At 39.0% G+C, this 17411-nt stretch overlaps 1 protein-coding gene across 15 annotated transcripts in view; it reads right to left on the bottom strand.

Moving 5' to 3' along the window:
- The window catches only part of Ndae1 (Na[+]-driven anion exchanger 1), a 138576-nt gene that overhangs the window by 59103 nt on the left and 62062 nt on the right, over positions 1 to 17411 (bottom strand). For 13 of the 15 annotated variants that reach the window (XR_015535531.1, XM_022078830.2, XM_022078828.2 and 10 more), the window contains one exon: positions 7183 to 7283. Coding sequence is in view for 13 of the 15 variants with exons in the window: in XM_022078825.2 (XP_021934517.1) it covers positions 7183 to 7283 (101 nt within the window). In the remaining 2 variants the exon portion in view is untranslated. Of the gene's footprint in view, positions 1 to 7182; positions 7284 to 11463; positions 11569 to 12812; positions 12912 to 17411 lie in introns of those variants that run through there. The other 2 variants (XM_022078831.2, XM_022078833.2) reach the window with 2 other exon arrangements.

Here is a 17411-nt window from a genome sequence, read left to right as displayed (position 1 = left end):
TATGAAGTCAATACATGTAGTTATTATTTATCTACAAACGGGTTTCAGCCTGCTTTCCTTGACTTAAAAGCGAATGCAGGCTTATAATATCAGTGTACATACCATTGCGTGTGTGCAACCGGAATAACTCCTGAATCAGATAAAGGACCGTTATAAAACGCTGTACGAACATTTTACCAACGAAAGCTGTTCTACTTTTTTAAATATCCCTACCGTAAAATTCAAATCAATTCTTTATTATCAGTGTGTTTCTCCAATACCAAAAATAGACGATTACAGTTACTGCTGAGTAGCAGAATGCCTTGAAAAATACGTAACTTTTGTTGAGATCATAAATTTTCAGTGTAAGGCAACATGGTGGCCACTGCTTCATATCGATTATAAACCACTGCAACAAGCCAGAATGAAAATGGATCATAAACGTACCCACAGTGCTGTAAGAACAATATATTATATTAACAATTAATAAAATGTTCAAGACGCGATATTTTTGAGTTACCAGCATCTCTCGATTTTAATGCAGTGGGAATTTATACAAGGTGTGCCAGAAACACCTGACGGTTTTTGAAATGTAATTACCATATTTCCCGCTACGCTGCTCTTGAGATGTTAACATTCGTAATGTAGAGTGCTCTTTGGAGTTTAGTTGAGATGGACCAACGCCCTCTTCAAAGCGCGAAAGTGCAATTTCTTCTGGTGGCATTATCGGTCCCTATTTCTATGAGGAATACATTCCTGCGAAAAGAGCACGGATTTCTATGGCAGTTCTCAGGGAGATGTTTCCAGGCAGACTAAATTGTCGTTTAGGGAACACAAACTGGTCCGCTGGTTCGCCTGATATTTCCGGCACCAGATTTCTTTCTTTGGGGCTACGTCAAAAGCAAGACACGCCCTGCCGATATTGATGACTTGAAACAGCTAATTCGGGAGTGCATTCAAGGAATCCTTAGTCAAATGCTACAACGAGTTATGGCTTCCATGCCGTCTCGACTGCAGGAGTGTGTTGAACAACAAGGAAATCACCTGCAAGGTGTCTTACCCAAACAGTAATTCTTAAAACTAATTCTCGATTGAATTGAATCTGCCTATGGTAATAAATTTTTCAATTTAGCTTTGAAAATATATTTCATTTCAAAAATCGTCAGGTGTTTCTGACGCATCCTGTATTAGTGGAGACTGTGGGCAGAAATTGGAAAAGAACTGAACAATTATTAAATTACAATTCGTGCTATACTCAGTATTTAGATTCAAATATCGAATAGAAATTATATATTTGTGATGTACGCGTTCTTCATGTAATTCAGATAGACTGCTTTGCAAAAGAACTGCCAATTTCGAATCGCAATACCAGGAGATAAAAAAGAACATTATTTAAAGTAATCTTGGCATGCCACTCAGAGCAGAGTGATAATGCCAAAAATAATACAAGCAATCCCGTTGGGCACTTGTTCGCTCTCCTGATAAATCTGTCGTTTCTAAAACACAATTTTTTTAACAAAAAGAAAACCTGTCCTAGATTTTCGTCCTCGTGGACAAGAGATCAGCATCTAATATAATTATAATGCAAGTTAATAGCAGCTCCACACACACTCTCTTTCTCTTGGGAGACGCCCAAATGACGCCGGCAGCTGCCAGGTCCTCGAGTAACTGAGAGACATTTCTTCCTCTATCACCAAGAGCACGCGCTCAGCGTTAATTAAGACTTCAGATGAATGTATGAACGCCTTCCACTACTAACACATCTGCATCGCGTTGTCACGAATACGTAAAACATCAGAGAGCGGAAGTATCGAACACAAGCTCAAACCTTCAAATACAATATTAGCTTGTTCTTATTCCGAAGATTTTATTACCGTCCTGTCTGTCAATCCGTCCCACCGATTTCTGATACTCCTTCTTCTTCCCTGACATCGATTGCGTCTTATCAAATCCGTACCCAGTTCAGAAGATTAAAATTGGTCCTTCCATCAACATCCCTCGTTCCTACTGGTGGGAAAACCAGAAAGAAGGAGGATAGAAGCATTTGAAATGTTGAAAATTAAGTGGACTGATATAGTACGAAAGGAATAAGTCTGTGGAGTAATCTTACGAGAAGATGAGATAGGATGCTGGGACACATTCCGAGGCACCCAGGATTCGTTAATTTCGTAATGGAAGGAACAGTTGAAGGGAAAGATTTTAGGGGGAGACAGAGATTGGAATATGTGACGCGGATTTTTGAGGATGTGGAAATTAAGAGACTGGTGCAAGATAGCCGAAAATGGAGGACCACATCAAACCAGTCGGAAGACCGATGACAAACAAACAAACAAACAAGTAGTTGCTTAGAAAGTCCCTTTTCTGCCATCATCTCAACATGTTGTTTCCAATTTAATTGGTAATTCTCTATGTCATTTACAATATTTGTGGTCTTTATTCGGTGACTTATTTCCTAATTTGGCAATCTGTCCCTTCGGGCAACTCCTATTAAGGGGAACTTCTCTCGCTCTCCTCTCTTAAGATCAAAGATTCGCTGCGAAATCGAAGTGTTTAAATTCATTTTGTTCCTGAAATGTCTTTTTCATGACTCCAGTAAGTTTACTATATTTTCACAATTCTGTTTCCAGGTCCACATTTAATTCAGCAGAAATTATATTTCCCAGGCACGTAAAGACAATGGTGAACTGTAATGTGGGTCACCGTGTAAAATTATAAGTAGGTACGAAACATTGCATTGCCATGTTTTAACATACAAGACTCATATGCATATAAAACTTGTTTTAAGACCAAACATCCTGGCTGGATACAAAGTTTTAACGCCATCAAGTTGAAATATTTCGCTCTGTCGCCATATTATTTTACACTCATTCGAACAACGGCCTTCATTAAGATGCACAAATTTCTGGAACGACCTTCAATGGCATGTTCGTACCAGAGTTCCGTGAACAAGTCACCTGAACAGTCACATGCACAAAGGCCATTGTATCGACCAGCTCAGCGAGACAAAGCACTGTAATCCATCTCTGAGGTGGATTAGGATGCCCTACGTAAGTGGAAGCTCTGCCTACTACCTTCAGAGCTTAGTCGAGCCAGGGCCGTGCGTCACTGCCGCCTTTTTAAACACAGTTATGTATACCCCTCTAGAAAATTAGAAAAATCATTTAGTAACAAAGCCAGAAATCAAATGAAATTGTTTGCTGTTGTACAAAAAATTCCTTATCAACTGAATACACACCCAAAAACCTCTCCGTCACAAAGACCAATTTGTTAACGCTGTTTAAGAAAATAATCCGTGCGTGCCAGGCCACACTACGAACCTGGTTTCAGCTATTTGGTGAAATAAGGGCACCGTTAATAATTTCTCTACTCAGTGGTACATTAAATCCACCAGGACAAATCCCAACATTCAATTCTGTCAGATATAACCTCAGATATGTAACTATTAATGTAAAAATAAATCTTTTATGTTTATGATCTGCGTCCATGGACAATTTAACACTCCCGGCTTCAATTCTCCGTTAGATCCTGCCACCAAAACACCAACTAAACATTTGGTACATATATTTATTTTTCCAGTCTATACACAAAACTTGTTTTAAAATAATGCTGTTAAAATTACTTATAACATTTACAATATAAATTGCATTATGTTATATTTTCTGTGTCGTATAATATTACAATTTATCACAGCGCTTTTGATTTCGACGACATGTTTCGATGTTTACCACATCATCATCAGGATTGTCAATTCATATATTTTTAAAAACTATTGTACATTTGTGCATTGCGTTTATTGATTTTTAATTTTCTGTCTTCATCTTGATTTGTAGTATGCATTTTGATGTTCGTTATCAGAATAAAATATATAATAAATAATAAATATATAATATATAATGTAACATCCTTATAGTGATGAATGGCGCAAATTTTAAATTTTAAATTTTAACATTTAAATTTTAAATTTTAACATCCAAATATAGTTTTGTGTATTGACCTGAATTTTATTATATATTTTAATCAAAAACACAAACATGACGCAATTAAGATATAAATTAAACATTTGGTGTCGCCGCCAATTTGTGGCTCTTATATTATTTAAACAACTCCAGCCTCTTCGGTTCAAATATTCTCAGGATTCTGTTCTCTTGTAATCACGGTTATGGATCTCGAGGTTTCACAACGTACAGGGATATTTTTCACCGGATGACCTACAACCAACTTCTCAATAAGGGTTTTCCCCCCCATGGAGTTAATCACATATGTGACGCTTTGGATGGTAGATCAACCAGCGTCTGCCTTAGATTTTGTTGAAATGCCGAGAAAACCCACGCTACACACAGCTCTTCAGAATATCCTGTCTGGATTTATCCGACTGAACTGGTTCAACTATATTTCTGGAGACCACGCCAACTTATCCCAATATAACCGGACCTAAAACGTTCTTCTTAAATAGCACGCCTTACGTCACGGTTATGGCAGCTACATATTATAATTTCATGGCATATATCTGGTACGTCGTCGATGAAACGTTTAAAATACGATGCATTTTATGTTTGTAATTATTTTATTTTCCAAGAGAGGAGTCTTAATAATATTGCCGTTAACAAGCCCGTGGCGAGTTTCATTCACAAAGCAACCAACATTTGCTTTTATGTTATTGCCATGGCAACTTACAAATTCCGTTCTGGTAGGTGGATTTCTAATGTCTCACGAAATGTGTTAGAGGTCGCGCGAGAATTGGTGCAACATGCGCAAAGGACTGATTTTGGTCGTATGAGATGGTCCCGTCCAAAGCACGCGCTAGAGGGGTGTCAGCTTCAGTTGGTTGGTAGTATAACGTCACATTCCGATTGCAAGACGTTCAAAAACTGGCAAAATAAAAATTCTCCGTCACTAAAGAAGAGTGGTTGTCCGTATGTAAACTTGTACAAGAAGTTGAGGATGAAGACATCAGTGTGCAGGGAATACTGCCTCTTTCGTCAGATTCAGAGAGAAGCAGGGGTGCGAACCAGAGATAGGAAAAACCAAACTCAATATTTTTAGAAAAGTTAATAGTAAGTGGCCACTCTAGTTCCCCTCCTCTCATGCAACCGCAGCTGAGGCTGTGCGACCCCCCTCCCCTACTACTGAACTCCCCTCTCGCGCATTTTAGGTGCCACCACTACTCGCGCGACCTCCATGATCTTACTTGGCCCCTTCCAACCTTATACAATTTTGGAATCCATTTCTGAGGTAAGAGAACGAGCAGTGCGGATTCCGTTCCTCCCAGTCGCGAGATGATCACAAGAACGATACTTGAGAAGACCAACGGTTTAACGTGGGTTCCGAACCACGGTGAGGTCTGGTACACTTCACTTTTCCAACGTATTGTAATTGGGAGAGGGAAAGTCTTCAGTCTGTAAGCGGAATCGTCCGACAAGAAATCGAAATCTGGACCTCTGAAAGAGAGTCCAGCTTCTTGCCCCAAGAATATCAGATCCGCCCACATTTCCAGTTAATGAACTGTAATAAAACGACTTCAAATTGTCTGAAGGTGACAGAAGAATTCTTCCTTAATAGTGACGGGGCCCTTGGATTCACTTTTACTGTACACGAAAAAGTGTTCTGTCTGACGACAGGTCCATATGAACAGGATCCTTCCATCCTTTTCTCGGACTGGGACCTGTTCATATACGTTCTTGGCAGATGATCCAGAAGTGGTTTGCCATTGCCTTCTTCTGTGTGTGAATGGAGTAATTGTTGGGATGCCACGGAGGAAAACTCCGTGTTGCCTAGACCACGGCCTTGCCCAACACAAGTTATAAATTCGGGCACCGCCGGGAATCGGACCCGAGACCCCAGGATTACAAGGCCAGCGTTCTAACCGCTAGACCACCTCATCTTATTATTATTTAGTGTTCTGTCTGACGACAGGTCCATATGAACAGGATCCTTCCATCCTTTTCTCGGACTGGGACCTGTTCATATACGTTCTTGGCAGATGATCCAGAAGTGGTTTGCCATTGCCTTCTGTGTGTGAATGCCACGGAGAAACCGGGGAAACTCCGTGTTGCCTAGACCACGGCCTTGCCCAACACAAGTTATAAATTCGGGCAAGTATACATTTTTAAAACTTTACACAAATTATTACAGAGTTGCGTTAATATATTAAATTTTCTCCTGTATCTGATACAGTTTTTACCTAGAAAAACTAAAATGTTAAGGCGTGATTTAAGCCAATGTGTGCACTTGCACGTAAGGCAGCAAACGATGTAATAATCACGAGATTTTAACCCAGAATCTCCTCAAAAATTAATCAGGGATGACAACTTCTCGCCAGTGTGACGGATGCCATGCCTTTCCAGAGCCATGAGCACGAGCGAAGGAAGCTGTGGTTGGAAGGAACCAACTTGTGCAGTCCGATACTCGAGACGAGCAACCAAATGCGCTGCAATGTGCTTCAAAGACGCACACGCATCTCTGAATCCTGTGATGAGAGATGTTCTTCACGCAGAACAGTTTCTGAACGTCAATGTGTGGAGTCTTTTTAGCTTTGCCTAATGCACCGTGTCTGAGTGGCGAACATTACCGCGTTTCAGAGTAATCTGATGCCTCCATCTTCATAGTCCGAGCGGTCCAAAAGATTCGGTGTTAGTGGTCATCTCAGATGGTGATTTATCCTCGAGAAATGTGGTTGCTTACGCACGTCGGTAATTTCAAGCACTTCAAAACGGTGTCATGTCCAGAAATGCAATTAGGACGGACAGTAACAGCTTCAAAGCAACCACTGATTTCAACTCCCGTTCCTTTAGTAAGAATACTTGTGGAGTATGCGTCATATGGCTTACAACTCGATAAATTTACTTTCTGGTGATGCACGGTGATTTAACTGCAGTGATATTAGTAACACATAAAAATAATTGTGGACGGACTTAATTATTTTGCTTACCCCTGCCGTAACATAACCTCAAATTAAATAAAGTAGAGGCCTGTCGATAGGGGCTTCCTTCCTCCTACAACCCGCTGATACCTCTGGTGCATTAACCTAGTTACCGTACACATTGTGTAAGAGTCTCCGAGTTTCTCCTGATGTCTATTCAATGTTGAGTGTATACCCCATATTATACGTGTTCACAGCGTTCTTATGCTAACTAAATCAGCGTCTAATAACGAAATATTTGCGTAAGGATACAAGCGAATTATTTAAAAAAAATTCGTATTTACCTTCAAAGTCTTTTTCTGAAAAAGTTTGATAGTGTGTCTGCTGGACTCCGGGATCTTTGGGTGCCTCGTAGTCCCCTGAAGTGGTATCCATTACCAGTGGCCTTGAACAGGAAAATAGAGCAACTTTATACCTGAGTATTCCGTTATGGAAACATATAATGCAGTATTAATAATGTACGCTGTCTACACAACAATGGTTAAATATGTGTTATATTATTGAAAGAACAACAATATGTCCGTAGATAATGAATCCACGAGAGTAAAAAAGTTACTAAGTGTAACCACGGTTCCCGGAGAATCTGACGTAAATACGTCTCTGTACTTAAATTATATTTACGTCTCTGTAATGTAATGTTATCTTCAATGTCATCCATCTTGTTACGAAAGCGGATTGTTGACGGCAGTAATGTAACACAACAATGCCGAGTAAACAGATGATGTTTCCTATGTAACATAATGCACGCAAGCTGACCATTGTTGTCGGTCCATATTTACACATTGTTGATATGGATCTTACACGTTTTTCAGTCACTCTTTTGCGGAAAGACCCTTCCATATAGACGTATTTACGTCAAAACCAAAATGTATTTCGGAAATATGTACCTCAGGAGCAAGGTTTGCCTCAGGCACGTAAAATGGTGAATATCCCTACGTTCTAATGCTTCGAGAACAAGCAGCAGGTCCACGTTCCTGTGTCTACACGGGACAGACAGCCTTCGGTGTAAGGTCACACACAGCGTTACTGAACCTGTACCGGATACAACGGGCATACGTAGCTAATGACACGTGGTAAAATTCGCGGGAGCACTGAATTAGTAAATCATTTCAATGTCCCATGAAAACCTAACCTAAAAAAAAGGAGTTCCAGGCACAGCACAGGAATTTACTTCTGTATAAAATACAGCTCTCAAGAGTCGCTTTGATACAAACCACAGACAAAATGATTTATAATCGTAAGTGCGTTGGGAATTAATCCACAACAGAGAACCATGACTCACATACATCTTACGTCCTGCATTTCTCTTTGTTTCCCACATTAATCCAAGATCATTCGGTGCAGGGGTGGGAAACCTGCGGCCTTAAGGCCACATGTGGCCTTCTAGGTCCTTAAGTGCGTCCTTTTGTGACTGAATCCAAATTTTACAGAACAAATCCTTTTATTTTCATTAATACATTTTTCGAGACGCCCTTAAGGTCACAAATGACGGATACTCATCTAGAGGATCAACTGAAACTGTGGGCCTCCATGCTGCAACCAAACATTCAAATGCTTTCCAACAAAGTCATTAAAAGATCAGTTAACTTTAAAATTAACAAATAGTTTTCATTTTTTTTTGAAATTATTAAGTACGTAGTAGTTAGATTTTTTTATAAAATAATGTACATTTTTTAAGTATATCTAATTGAAGTTTCTTGAATGCGGACTTCCAACATGAAAAGGTTCCCCACCCCTGATTCAGTGTTTCTTACGTTAGTGTTACCGCCTTTGAAACCCGGGAGTAGTTTGTGAAATGTGAGCCGAATGACGCACTTGTCGAAAACCACACGATTCGACACTTGGGCGAAACAATTTCTCTGCGTTCACGCTCCTCTCCTCTTTTAAAAATTCTTCTAATTGCTCTTCCTGAAACGTTAGTTTCTTCTTCCACACTATTTTCGACTTCAAATGGATTTTCTGTGGACTAATATCCGGGCACTTGTCTCTGCCTTGTGCCCTCTTTCCATCGAGGAAACCGATTTTGAAAGTTATCAGTCGCATAATTAACGGGACATAAAACTCTCTCCGCTCACTTCACATTAGTCCACCTTTCATTTGCTGCTGAAAGTATCTTTAAAGAAAAGTTCTTGCCAACTAAAATGACTCCGTCCGACAGCTGTACAGTCGACTTCAGGTGGAAGTCTGGCAACATCGCAACCCACAGTTGCAACTCCGTCACTCATTCTCAAGACATGGCGGGAACATTCAGGATACAACGAAATTAAACTAAAGACGAACTATGCCGGACGATGATTCCTCAAAAAGTTTGTTGGGAACAAGATAGATCCTCTAACGTCTTAACCTGCTTAAATTTCCTTCTTACATTGTTGCTGTAATGGGCCTTCGACGTGTTCTTTTATCTGAAATAAGCAACAAAGCCCTGTGCAAAGTAAATAAACAATTTTTAACGCCCACCATAAAATGGCATTGTTGCCGGTACATTACATCGCTTCTTACATTATTGTTTCACAATAATCAGCAATCGTTGACAGCTTGTCCTTGTTTTTATCAACAATGACATACTTCCCAGTGTTTCAACAATGGTGTTCTTATTTTGGTTTGTATATTCACATTCTACGTATCACACGTACTTTACTGATAAACAAAAAAATGGCTTGGGAGCGATTGACGGGACTGGTCACACTTTCAACAGAAGACGACGCTCTGGATCGTTCATTCAGTACCAGAAAAAGTATACAAATTTTATTTATACTTAATACTAGTTCGTCAGACTGAAGATTCATAATTTTCAATGCTTGTGGGTGGGTATACAGCTTTCCAAGTAACTTCTGCTAAAGTTACTATAAAAGCAAACTATTTTTTTTTAATTACGCTGGTTAGGGCCTGATCTAACTCTCTTCTCTTGATGACAATCTCCGTTCAAAAAATGTTATTGCAATAATCACCCGGCGTTTGGATTAACAACAGAAAAATTAAAGACTTGAATCGGTCGATTCTGGCAAAGACTGTTTTGTAAAATTATCCGTGTAATTACAACTTCTGTCGCACAGTAGAACGAAACTCTCGATTTTAACAGCAGTTCACAATCAAAGAGTTTGAAACAGAAACCTCCTGAAGTATATATCTAAAATATTGACGGGTGACAGTCGCGCATCGGCACCTACTGCCATCTGGTGACAACTAAACCAATCAGCTGTCATCGGCTCTTGTATCGATAAGCTTACGAATTTTATTAACGAGAAAGCTAACACGAATAAATATACGGTTATTAAAATATTTATTTTTGACATCCTAAACAAAAGTTCGAATGCAATTAACTCGCAAGCCTCTCTCTCTCTCTCAATCACTTTAACGACCTGCTGATGTTCTGGGCGATCCCATTCCTGACACACGTTCTATTTGTCATAAAATAAACTACACTGAAATCTGAAACCAGAAAAAACAATGATTTGGTAAAGTGTTCGAGATGTCCACCGAAACTTAGCCCTGGGATATAATACACTTATAAATAATCCTTTTAATACTGAGGGAACTACATACCCCAAGCGATATTTCAATGACAAGGAGATTTATATACTTTTATTGAATCAGGAACTTTCTTATACGTAATAATTAATGATATTTTAGTATTTCTTTAACAAAATAAGCTAATAATCGGATTTTCGCGGCACTGAGGCAGAAGACTACAGATTACACGGCGTTACAACCCGGAACACAAGTCGCTCACTTTTTATGGAAACCTAAAGTTCATTCCTGCGTTATTAACAGTCCTGCCAATTGTCCCTATCCTGAGCCAGATAAACCCAGTCCACTTCCTACGATTAGGTCTTCCACGTCTGTTCAGACTGTACGCACATCACAAACAATGAAAAAAAAGGCCGAGCACAGAGCGAAAATCCGAAGACCACGAGCGTTATCTGCTTCGTCATGGTCGCATTCAGCCATCTGCAGTTCCTCTCTTCGCAGAATTAGACCCTAACAAATCCACCCTTTTTTTTTTTTTTTTTTTTTTGAAATGACAGTTGCTCCGACTTAACGGTCACGATTTTTTAATGTTTAACGTAAAAGTTTATTATTCTATTACGGAAACAGCGAATATTATTGTTTAACAGTACGATTACATATACCTTCAGATGCAATCATATCTAAATTAGTTATAAACGTACATTTCTCGTTTGCACCTGATACAAAGTTTTTGGGGGGAAATCTGTTAAAATGTAATTTCGCTTAAGCATATTCTCTGTAATCGACAATTCATTCGTTTGCCAAACAATTGTTTAGTTTCTTGATATATATGTGTCTATCGCATTCCCGGAACACTCCACATATAAATCTACTGCGATTGGTGGAAAATGTTTTCTCACTTCCGTGTACCTCAGGCATCGATTCGCTAGGTCTGACTGACAAGAAAATATGTAATTAAACAGTCACACGTGTACAATTAGCAACTCAAAAACACGTAGAATGTATACAAATAGACAATACACTTAGATAGTGGTTAACAAATACAAGACAGTGAATTCGACAGGTATAAAGAAGCCACATGTGTGTCAAAGGCTTACTGTGTAAAGAAAATAAATCAACTTCCTCTCCGTAACCAGTTTATTGACCGCAGAAACTTCATCCGCGTTGAATAACTCTACTGTGCTCCATGCCCCAAGCACGATAACGGAGGGCGTGAAATGTACCTACTACACAGTGGATTCGCTGTTCACAGTAGACCACGGACTCCCGGGCCTTTTTTTACTTCTATGAAACATTCCCATATACAGTTGTTGACAGTGTGCGAAGTTGTTAAATTTACTTTTGCATAAAGTATAGATGTGTTTGAGGTGTTTATAGTTCATTAACACGGACAAAACTTGTAGATAGTACTTCTCAACAACAACTTATACACGTAATCTGCTTAACAGGGGTTGCATACACTTAAAAGTAACAGCCTTTACAATGTGGACACGTCATATATACGAAGCGACTTTGAATCAGTAGACGACATTACAAACTCTGCCTTAATCGGAACTCGTATGTTTCGTGCACGTTATTTTAAAAAAATATCCTTTACAAAAGGTAGAATATCGGGATTTAAAATGCACACGCGAATCCTGAAATGTGAGCGGCAACGATGAAGTTTCGCAACACTGTTACAGCGAGAGCAGAAGTCTACTCTAAATAGAGAATTCACTACAGTAAGTCATTTGTAACCGGTTCCTAGGCCACACAATGCAATGTTGTGCTATGTTACAACCAGACACATCGTGCTCAATCAGCTACGTGCAGAGAAACGTTACAGACTTTAAGATTTACAAGCCGACGGAGAATTTGACGTAAATACGTCTATACGGAAAGGAAGTTTATATATTGGCTTTATTCTAAATATTTCCTTTATACATGCTTTACAATTGAGTAAAGTTTTTATTAAGACTTTGCTTATTCAACTTGAATTACTTACGCTTAAGATGGGTCTGTGGTAGATGAAATATGTTATAAAATTTGTACATTTTAAGAGTATCAAACACCATATCTATACAAGATTTTTGATCTAGGATTTGACGTCAACGTTAAGCCTAACGTTTTCTCCATAAATGTGAGAAAGCTTTGATTTTCCTCCTTCTTTAAATCAATGTTAAAATCTCCTGTCAATATTATCGGCATTGTATTAGGATTTTCTGTGTCTCAAATGACTCAAAATAAGTCTCTTACAATCATCAATAGGTTTGTGGTTACAATTAAAACTTTTTCACCATTGACCATACGCTCTGGAGTTCATTATCTAATACTTCTATTATTTTACGTTTTCTCTACTGTCTCATATAATCTGCATTACGGACTCTTTTAGCTTCAATGTCATCCATCTTGTAAATAGTATGACGCAACAATAGATTTCTTAATAATTCTTATATAAGATAAGTACCTGTGATATTCTAAAACGTTTTTAACACCACAAAATTACGTAGTCCACGACTCACTTCTTCTACAAGCGATTCAAAGCAAAGCTCTTTCCGCAATAACGAAAGCGGATTGTTGACGGCAGTAATTTAACACGACAATGCCGAGTAAACAGATGACGTTTCCTAGGTAACATAACAATGTATGCAAGCTGTTGTAGGTCCATATTTACAAATTGTTGATATTTCCTAGGTAACCATCTTACACTTTTTCGTAACACTTTTTCGTTATACTTTTTCGTAACACTTTTTCGTAACACTTTTTCGTAACATTTTTTCGTGACACTTTTTCGTAACACTTTTTCGTAACACTTTTTCGTAACATTTTTTCGTGACACTTTTTCGTTATACTTTTTCGTAACACTTTTTTGCGGAATGACACTGGCCCTTCCATATAGACGTATTTACGTCAAAATTACAGAAATCCAAAGGTTCGAAATATTACTTACAAACAAACACTTTCGTCTGCAGTTTATATACCCTGTGCGGGGGGAATGACGTCGCCTACCCCCACAAATATCGTAATGCTTTGTACTGCCAGCCTCTGAAAACTCAGTTATGCAGTAACGTCGTAATAATGCTACAACAAACGCAAACATTTGGCAAATAAAAAAATCTGCGAATTCAAGGGGGGGGGGGTCAAATAAGTGACAGATGCTTCGTATTCTTGAGACGTTGGCAGTTCTCATCTCGATTACAAAATAGTGAGAAAATGTCCATCGTGATTGAAATACAAAATCGGTTCTAGGGCCCAACCAGGCTTGTTGTGAAAGCTCATTCAGCGGGAGTAAAGAGGCCGGAGCGTGAAGCTGGCTCCTCGCCTCCGTTCAGAATTTAGGTTAAAAATGCTCCCATTTCTGTCTCCACAGGATGGCGCTTAATTAAGCGCGGGGATGACGTTTCTTATAGCAGCTGTTGCCATACGCAAATGATGAATTGCCGTAAGGCAAATAACATTATCCGCCCACAGAACAGGTGTAATGAAAATCCATCTACGATTTATTTCAAATACGAAGATGGTACCCCGTTCTACACACCAATCACCTTTTTTTTCTTTTTACACAAACAACCTGGCACAAGGGACAAGTTTCTGTGCTTTGCTGTTATTAATTCCACTTTCCTCATATTTAAGAGAATTTATTTTAAAAAAAATAAACGTAGCTTTAGGTACGAAACCTGAAACTACAAAATATATTTCATTCAATTAGGGAAGCCTGCATTTCTATTTGTTAGTTTTCTATTTTTCGGAAACGAAACACAGGCTTTGTGAAAATATTACGAACTACTATACGGCCTTGCAGTGTGCAGAATTTGCTGAAATGTTATTTCACAAACGATTTCTCAATTTCAATTGACGCAGAGAGAATTTCACAGAAGTTTTAACGCCCGAACGGCTGCACCGAATATAGACACAGGACTTAAATCTTGTTCTGTGCGAGTTTCAGCTGGTGCGAGAAATGCAGCCACGAGATACATGAAAAAGCACCTACAATTCACTCGCACTTTCCCACAGGTGATTAATGAAACGCCATCCTGAGTAATATGCCAGACGTGAGTGTTGTGTATTCGGATTTCAGAATGAAAACCTTGAACGTCTCCACACACACACACACACACACATATATATATATATAATTATACAGACATCATGTAAACAGTATGTTTTCATGATTCCAATTAATCAATTTCCACCATACAAACATCGCAACTGAATGTTCGAAAACACAAATCATTCCTATTTTCCCATCCTCTCACCCCGCATCAAATAATTAAACTACGCATATCAAATGAGTATGACGAGTACGAAAGGAACATTCTTGAACGCCTGTTCCTGAGTTTTACGTCAAAATATCTTATTATAATAAATCATCTTTCTTCCCGTAATTCTGTGGGTATGATGAAGGAGTTCTGAGACCATAAGGAAAAGTTCTAAAATTCGCTCGGTTTCCACCCATTAGATCAAGTCTCGTTACAGTACAACTCAAACCCAACAAAATCTGCAAAAAAAAAATCAGTATCATGAAAATTGCCAGATATCGAAGGGTCTTAGGATTGAATGCACAGTATAAAAGCAATATCCAAATCTGCCAACATTCTCAAACGACATGTCCAGCAATGTACGAATTTGTACCATACACAGTTTTCAAGATTGGGCTATAAGAAGGTTTGGATGTGGCATTATATACAGGGTGATTCAAAATGTTGGGGCCAAACTGAAGAGGGACTCAGAGAGAACAACTTTTGAATAGGAATCCATGTCCTCCGAAGTTATCCTGAGTCAGTAGAGGCCAGGCTGAAATAATTTGTTTTGTAAGATTGCTAATGTAATCTTTGTACATTAATAAAACACAAAATTAAGCTAGTAGGAGAATAGTAAAGTACGATTATTTGAGCGGTATGTTATCAGACCTCCCTACCTTCAATTGCCTCTACTGACTCAGGATAACTTCGGAGGACATGGATTCCTATTCAAAAGTTGTTCTCTCTGAGTCCCTCTTCAGTTTGGCCCTAAACCTTTTGAATCACCCTGTATATGCACAGACATAAAGCTCCTTATTTCATTCGTCTTCTCAACAAAGCCTACTTAGAGAATCTTTCTTTAATATAAAATTCGTGACTCGTCGTCGTCGCCAAAAAAAGACGTCATCAAACAATGTTACGTCATTTGTTAACTCGGCATTGTTGTGTTGGTAATACCAACGCAACAATGCCGAGTAAACAAATAATGTTTCACAACAAAAACTATCAAGCCAGTCGCATGACCACTGCTCCAGATGCAACACATCGCATTCTTGAAAATGAAGATTTGACTGACAGTTGGTCTCCGAACAGCGACGTAAAGAACTAAAACATCAGAACTATTTAAGAAATGAAGAAAAGTGAAAGAAGACGTTATCAACTATTTGAAGTACCAACAACACCAACAAGGTAAACTGATACTAATAATACTACTCATTCGATATATTACGATTACGAAAACTATTACGAAAACTGACTTTATGGTCGATTTTAAGACGAAGATTTGCAAGGGTGGGGTTGGACGTAGAAAGTTGACTGACCAAGAAGAGTTGGCCTCTGAACAGCTACGTAAAGAAGTAAAATATCAGATTAGAAAAAGCGCTCCGAAAGGAGCGCGTTGCTCTAGTGTAAGAGAATACAGGCAACGAATAGCACAGAAACTCCTGCGAGCTCGCTGTTTTATTTATTCCAAACTGTCAGTTCGTGAATGAGTAGCCAAAGTAATTATGAAGACTCTTCCGTCCGGAATGGCCTCTGACCTCTTTTGCAAATAACGCGTGACATCATAGTTTCTGAGGCCAACAAACTTTGCGTGGGCGGTGGTGTCTGGCCGTGCATTTGCGTCATCACAGGAATCCCCCCCCCCACAAGATTTCGTAAACTTTTGCTGGGGATTTCCCAACGGCAAGGGCACAGAAACTTGAGCAGGTCATGTGAATTTTTCCGTATTTGTGTGCCAAAATTGGAATATGAAGCGTAAAACTCCGTGGTCTTCGAGTTGATTGATACAAGCGACAGAGGACTGATATGTGAAGCCAACAGACGCAGATACATCCCTGTAGGTAGGTTGAAAGTACACATATTTAGAAACTATTCTGACAAATATTAATATGGAGCTCAGAGAAATAGAGTGGATTATACTGGCTCAGGACATGGACCAGCGACAGCATCGTATTTACACAAAAAATAGAACTACAGTTCTAGAAGGCGAGAATTTGCTGACCAGCTGAACCGACTATTGGCTTATCATAAGCAATTTGGTTCGTAGACTTAAGTGGTTATTAAAAATGACAAAAGTGATAGAGAGAAATTATGAAGTCAGAGTTGCACGTCCAGGAAGTGATAATTATGTAAAAAAAAGTGTTATAATTACCCATTTGTCAGTCCCAAGTTGACAGAAGCCTTAGAGAGGATGGCGTCGTAAATTTTTTCTGTAACTTTTTACTTAAGGCTTTGACCGGGATGTTCTTTGGTTAAATCTTATGTGGTACCGCCTGATTCGACTTCTAATGGTTAAGTGAAGTGTTTTCTTCGCGGTACGGTCTGGATTCGTAAATATTATGAAGACGAGCTTCGGCTTCAAAGGGTTAACCAGCTGATTTTCGTAATGGTGAGGTGTAGTGTTTTCTTCGCGGTACGGACTGAATTCATAAATAATATTCAGACGATCTTCGGCTTCAAAGGGTTAATTCGGATAGCGTTATGCATCATCAACATCTCTTCAAGTGAAGACTGCAAGAAGTCAAAGGCCCGCCCCCTCCCGTACGAACGTGAAATGTGAGTTTTTCTGTCGACAGAGCATAGTGCAACCGATTCCACAAAGCGTTTCTGAGGAAAGTGATGAAGTATAAATTGGAAATCTTTGTAATTATACGTCTCATCTATATTAAAACCTCTTTCTGGCATTTATTTGCAAACAAGTTTAGAATACCTGCCTTAATGGCACGCGATTTTGTTTCCTGAACTGTGGGTGGCTTGAATAAAATAGGTTAGTTTTTTTTTTTTTTTTGCACGATTGTTTTGTCTGGGCGTGAAACTTATCCTCA

Source organism: Zootermopsis nevadensis, unplaced genomic scaffold (assembly GCF_977971745.1).
Source record: "Zootermopsis nevadensis isolate Lab colony 2312 unplaced genomic scaffold, Znev_1.0 Znev_ptg000017l, whole genome shotgun sequence".
Classification (NCBI taxonomy): Eukaryota; Metazoa; Arthropoda; class Insecta; order Blattodea; family Termopsidae; genus Zootermopsis; species Zootermopsis nevadensis.
Note: the sequence above shows the minus strand (reverse complement) of the source record. Positions and strands in the feature narration are given on the sequence as shown.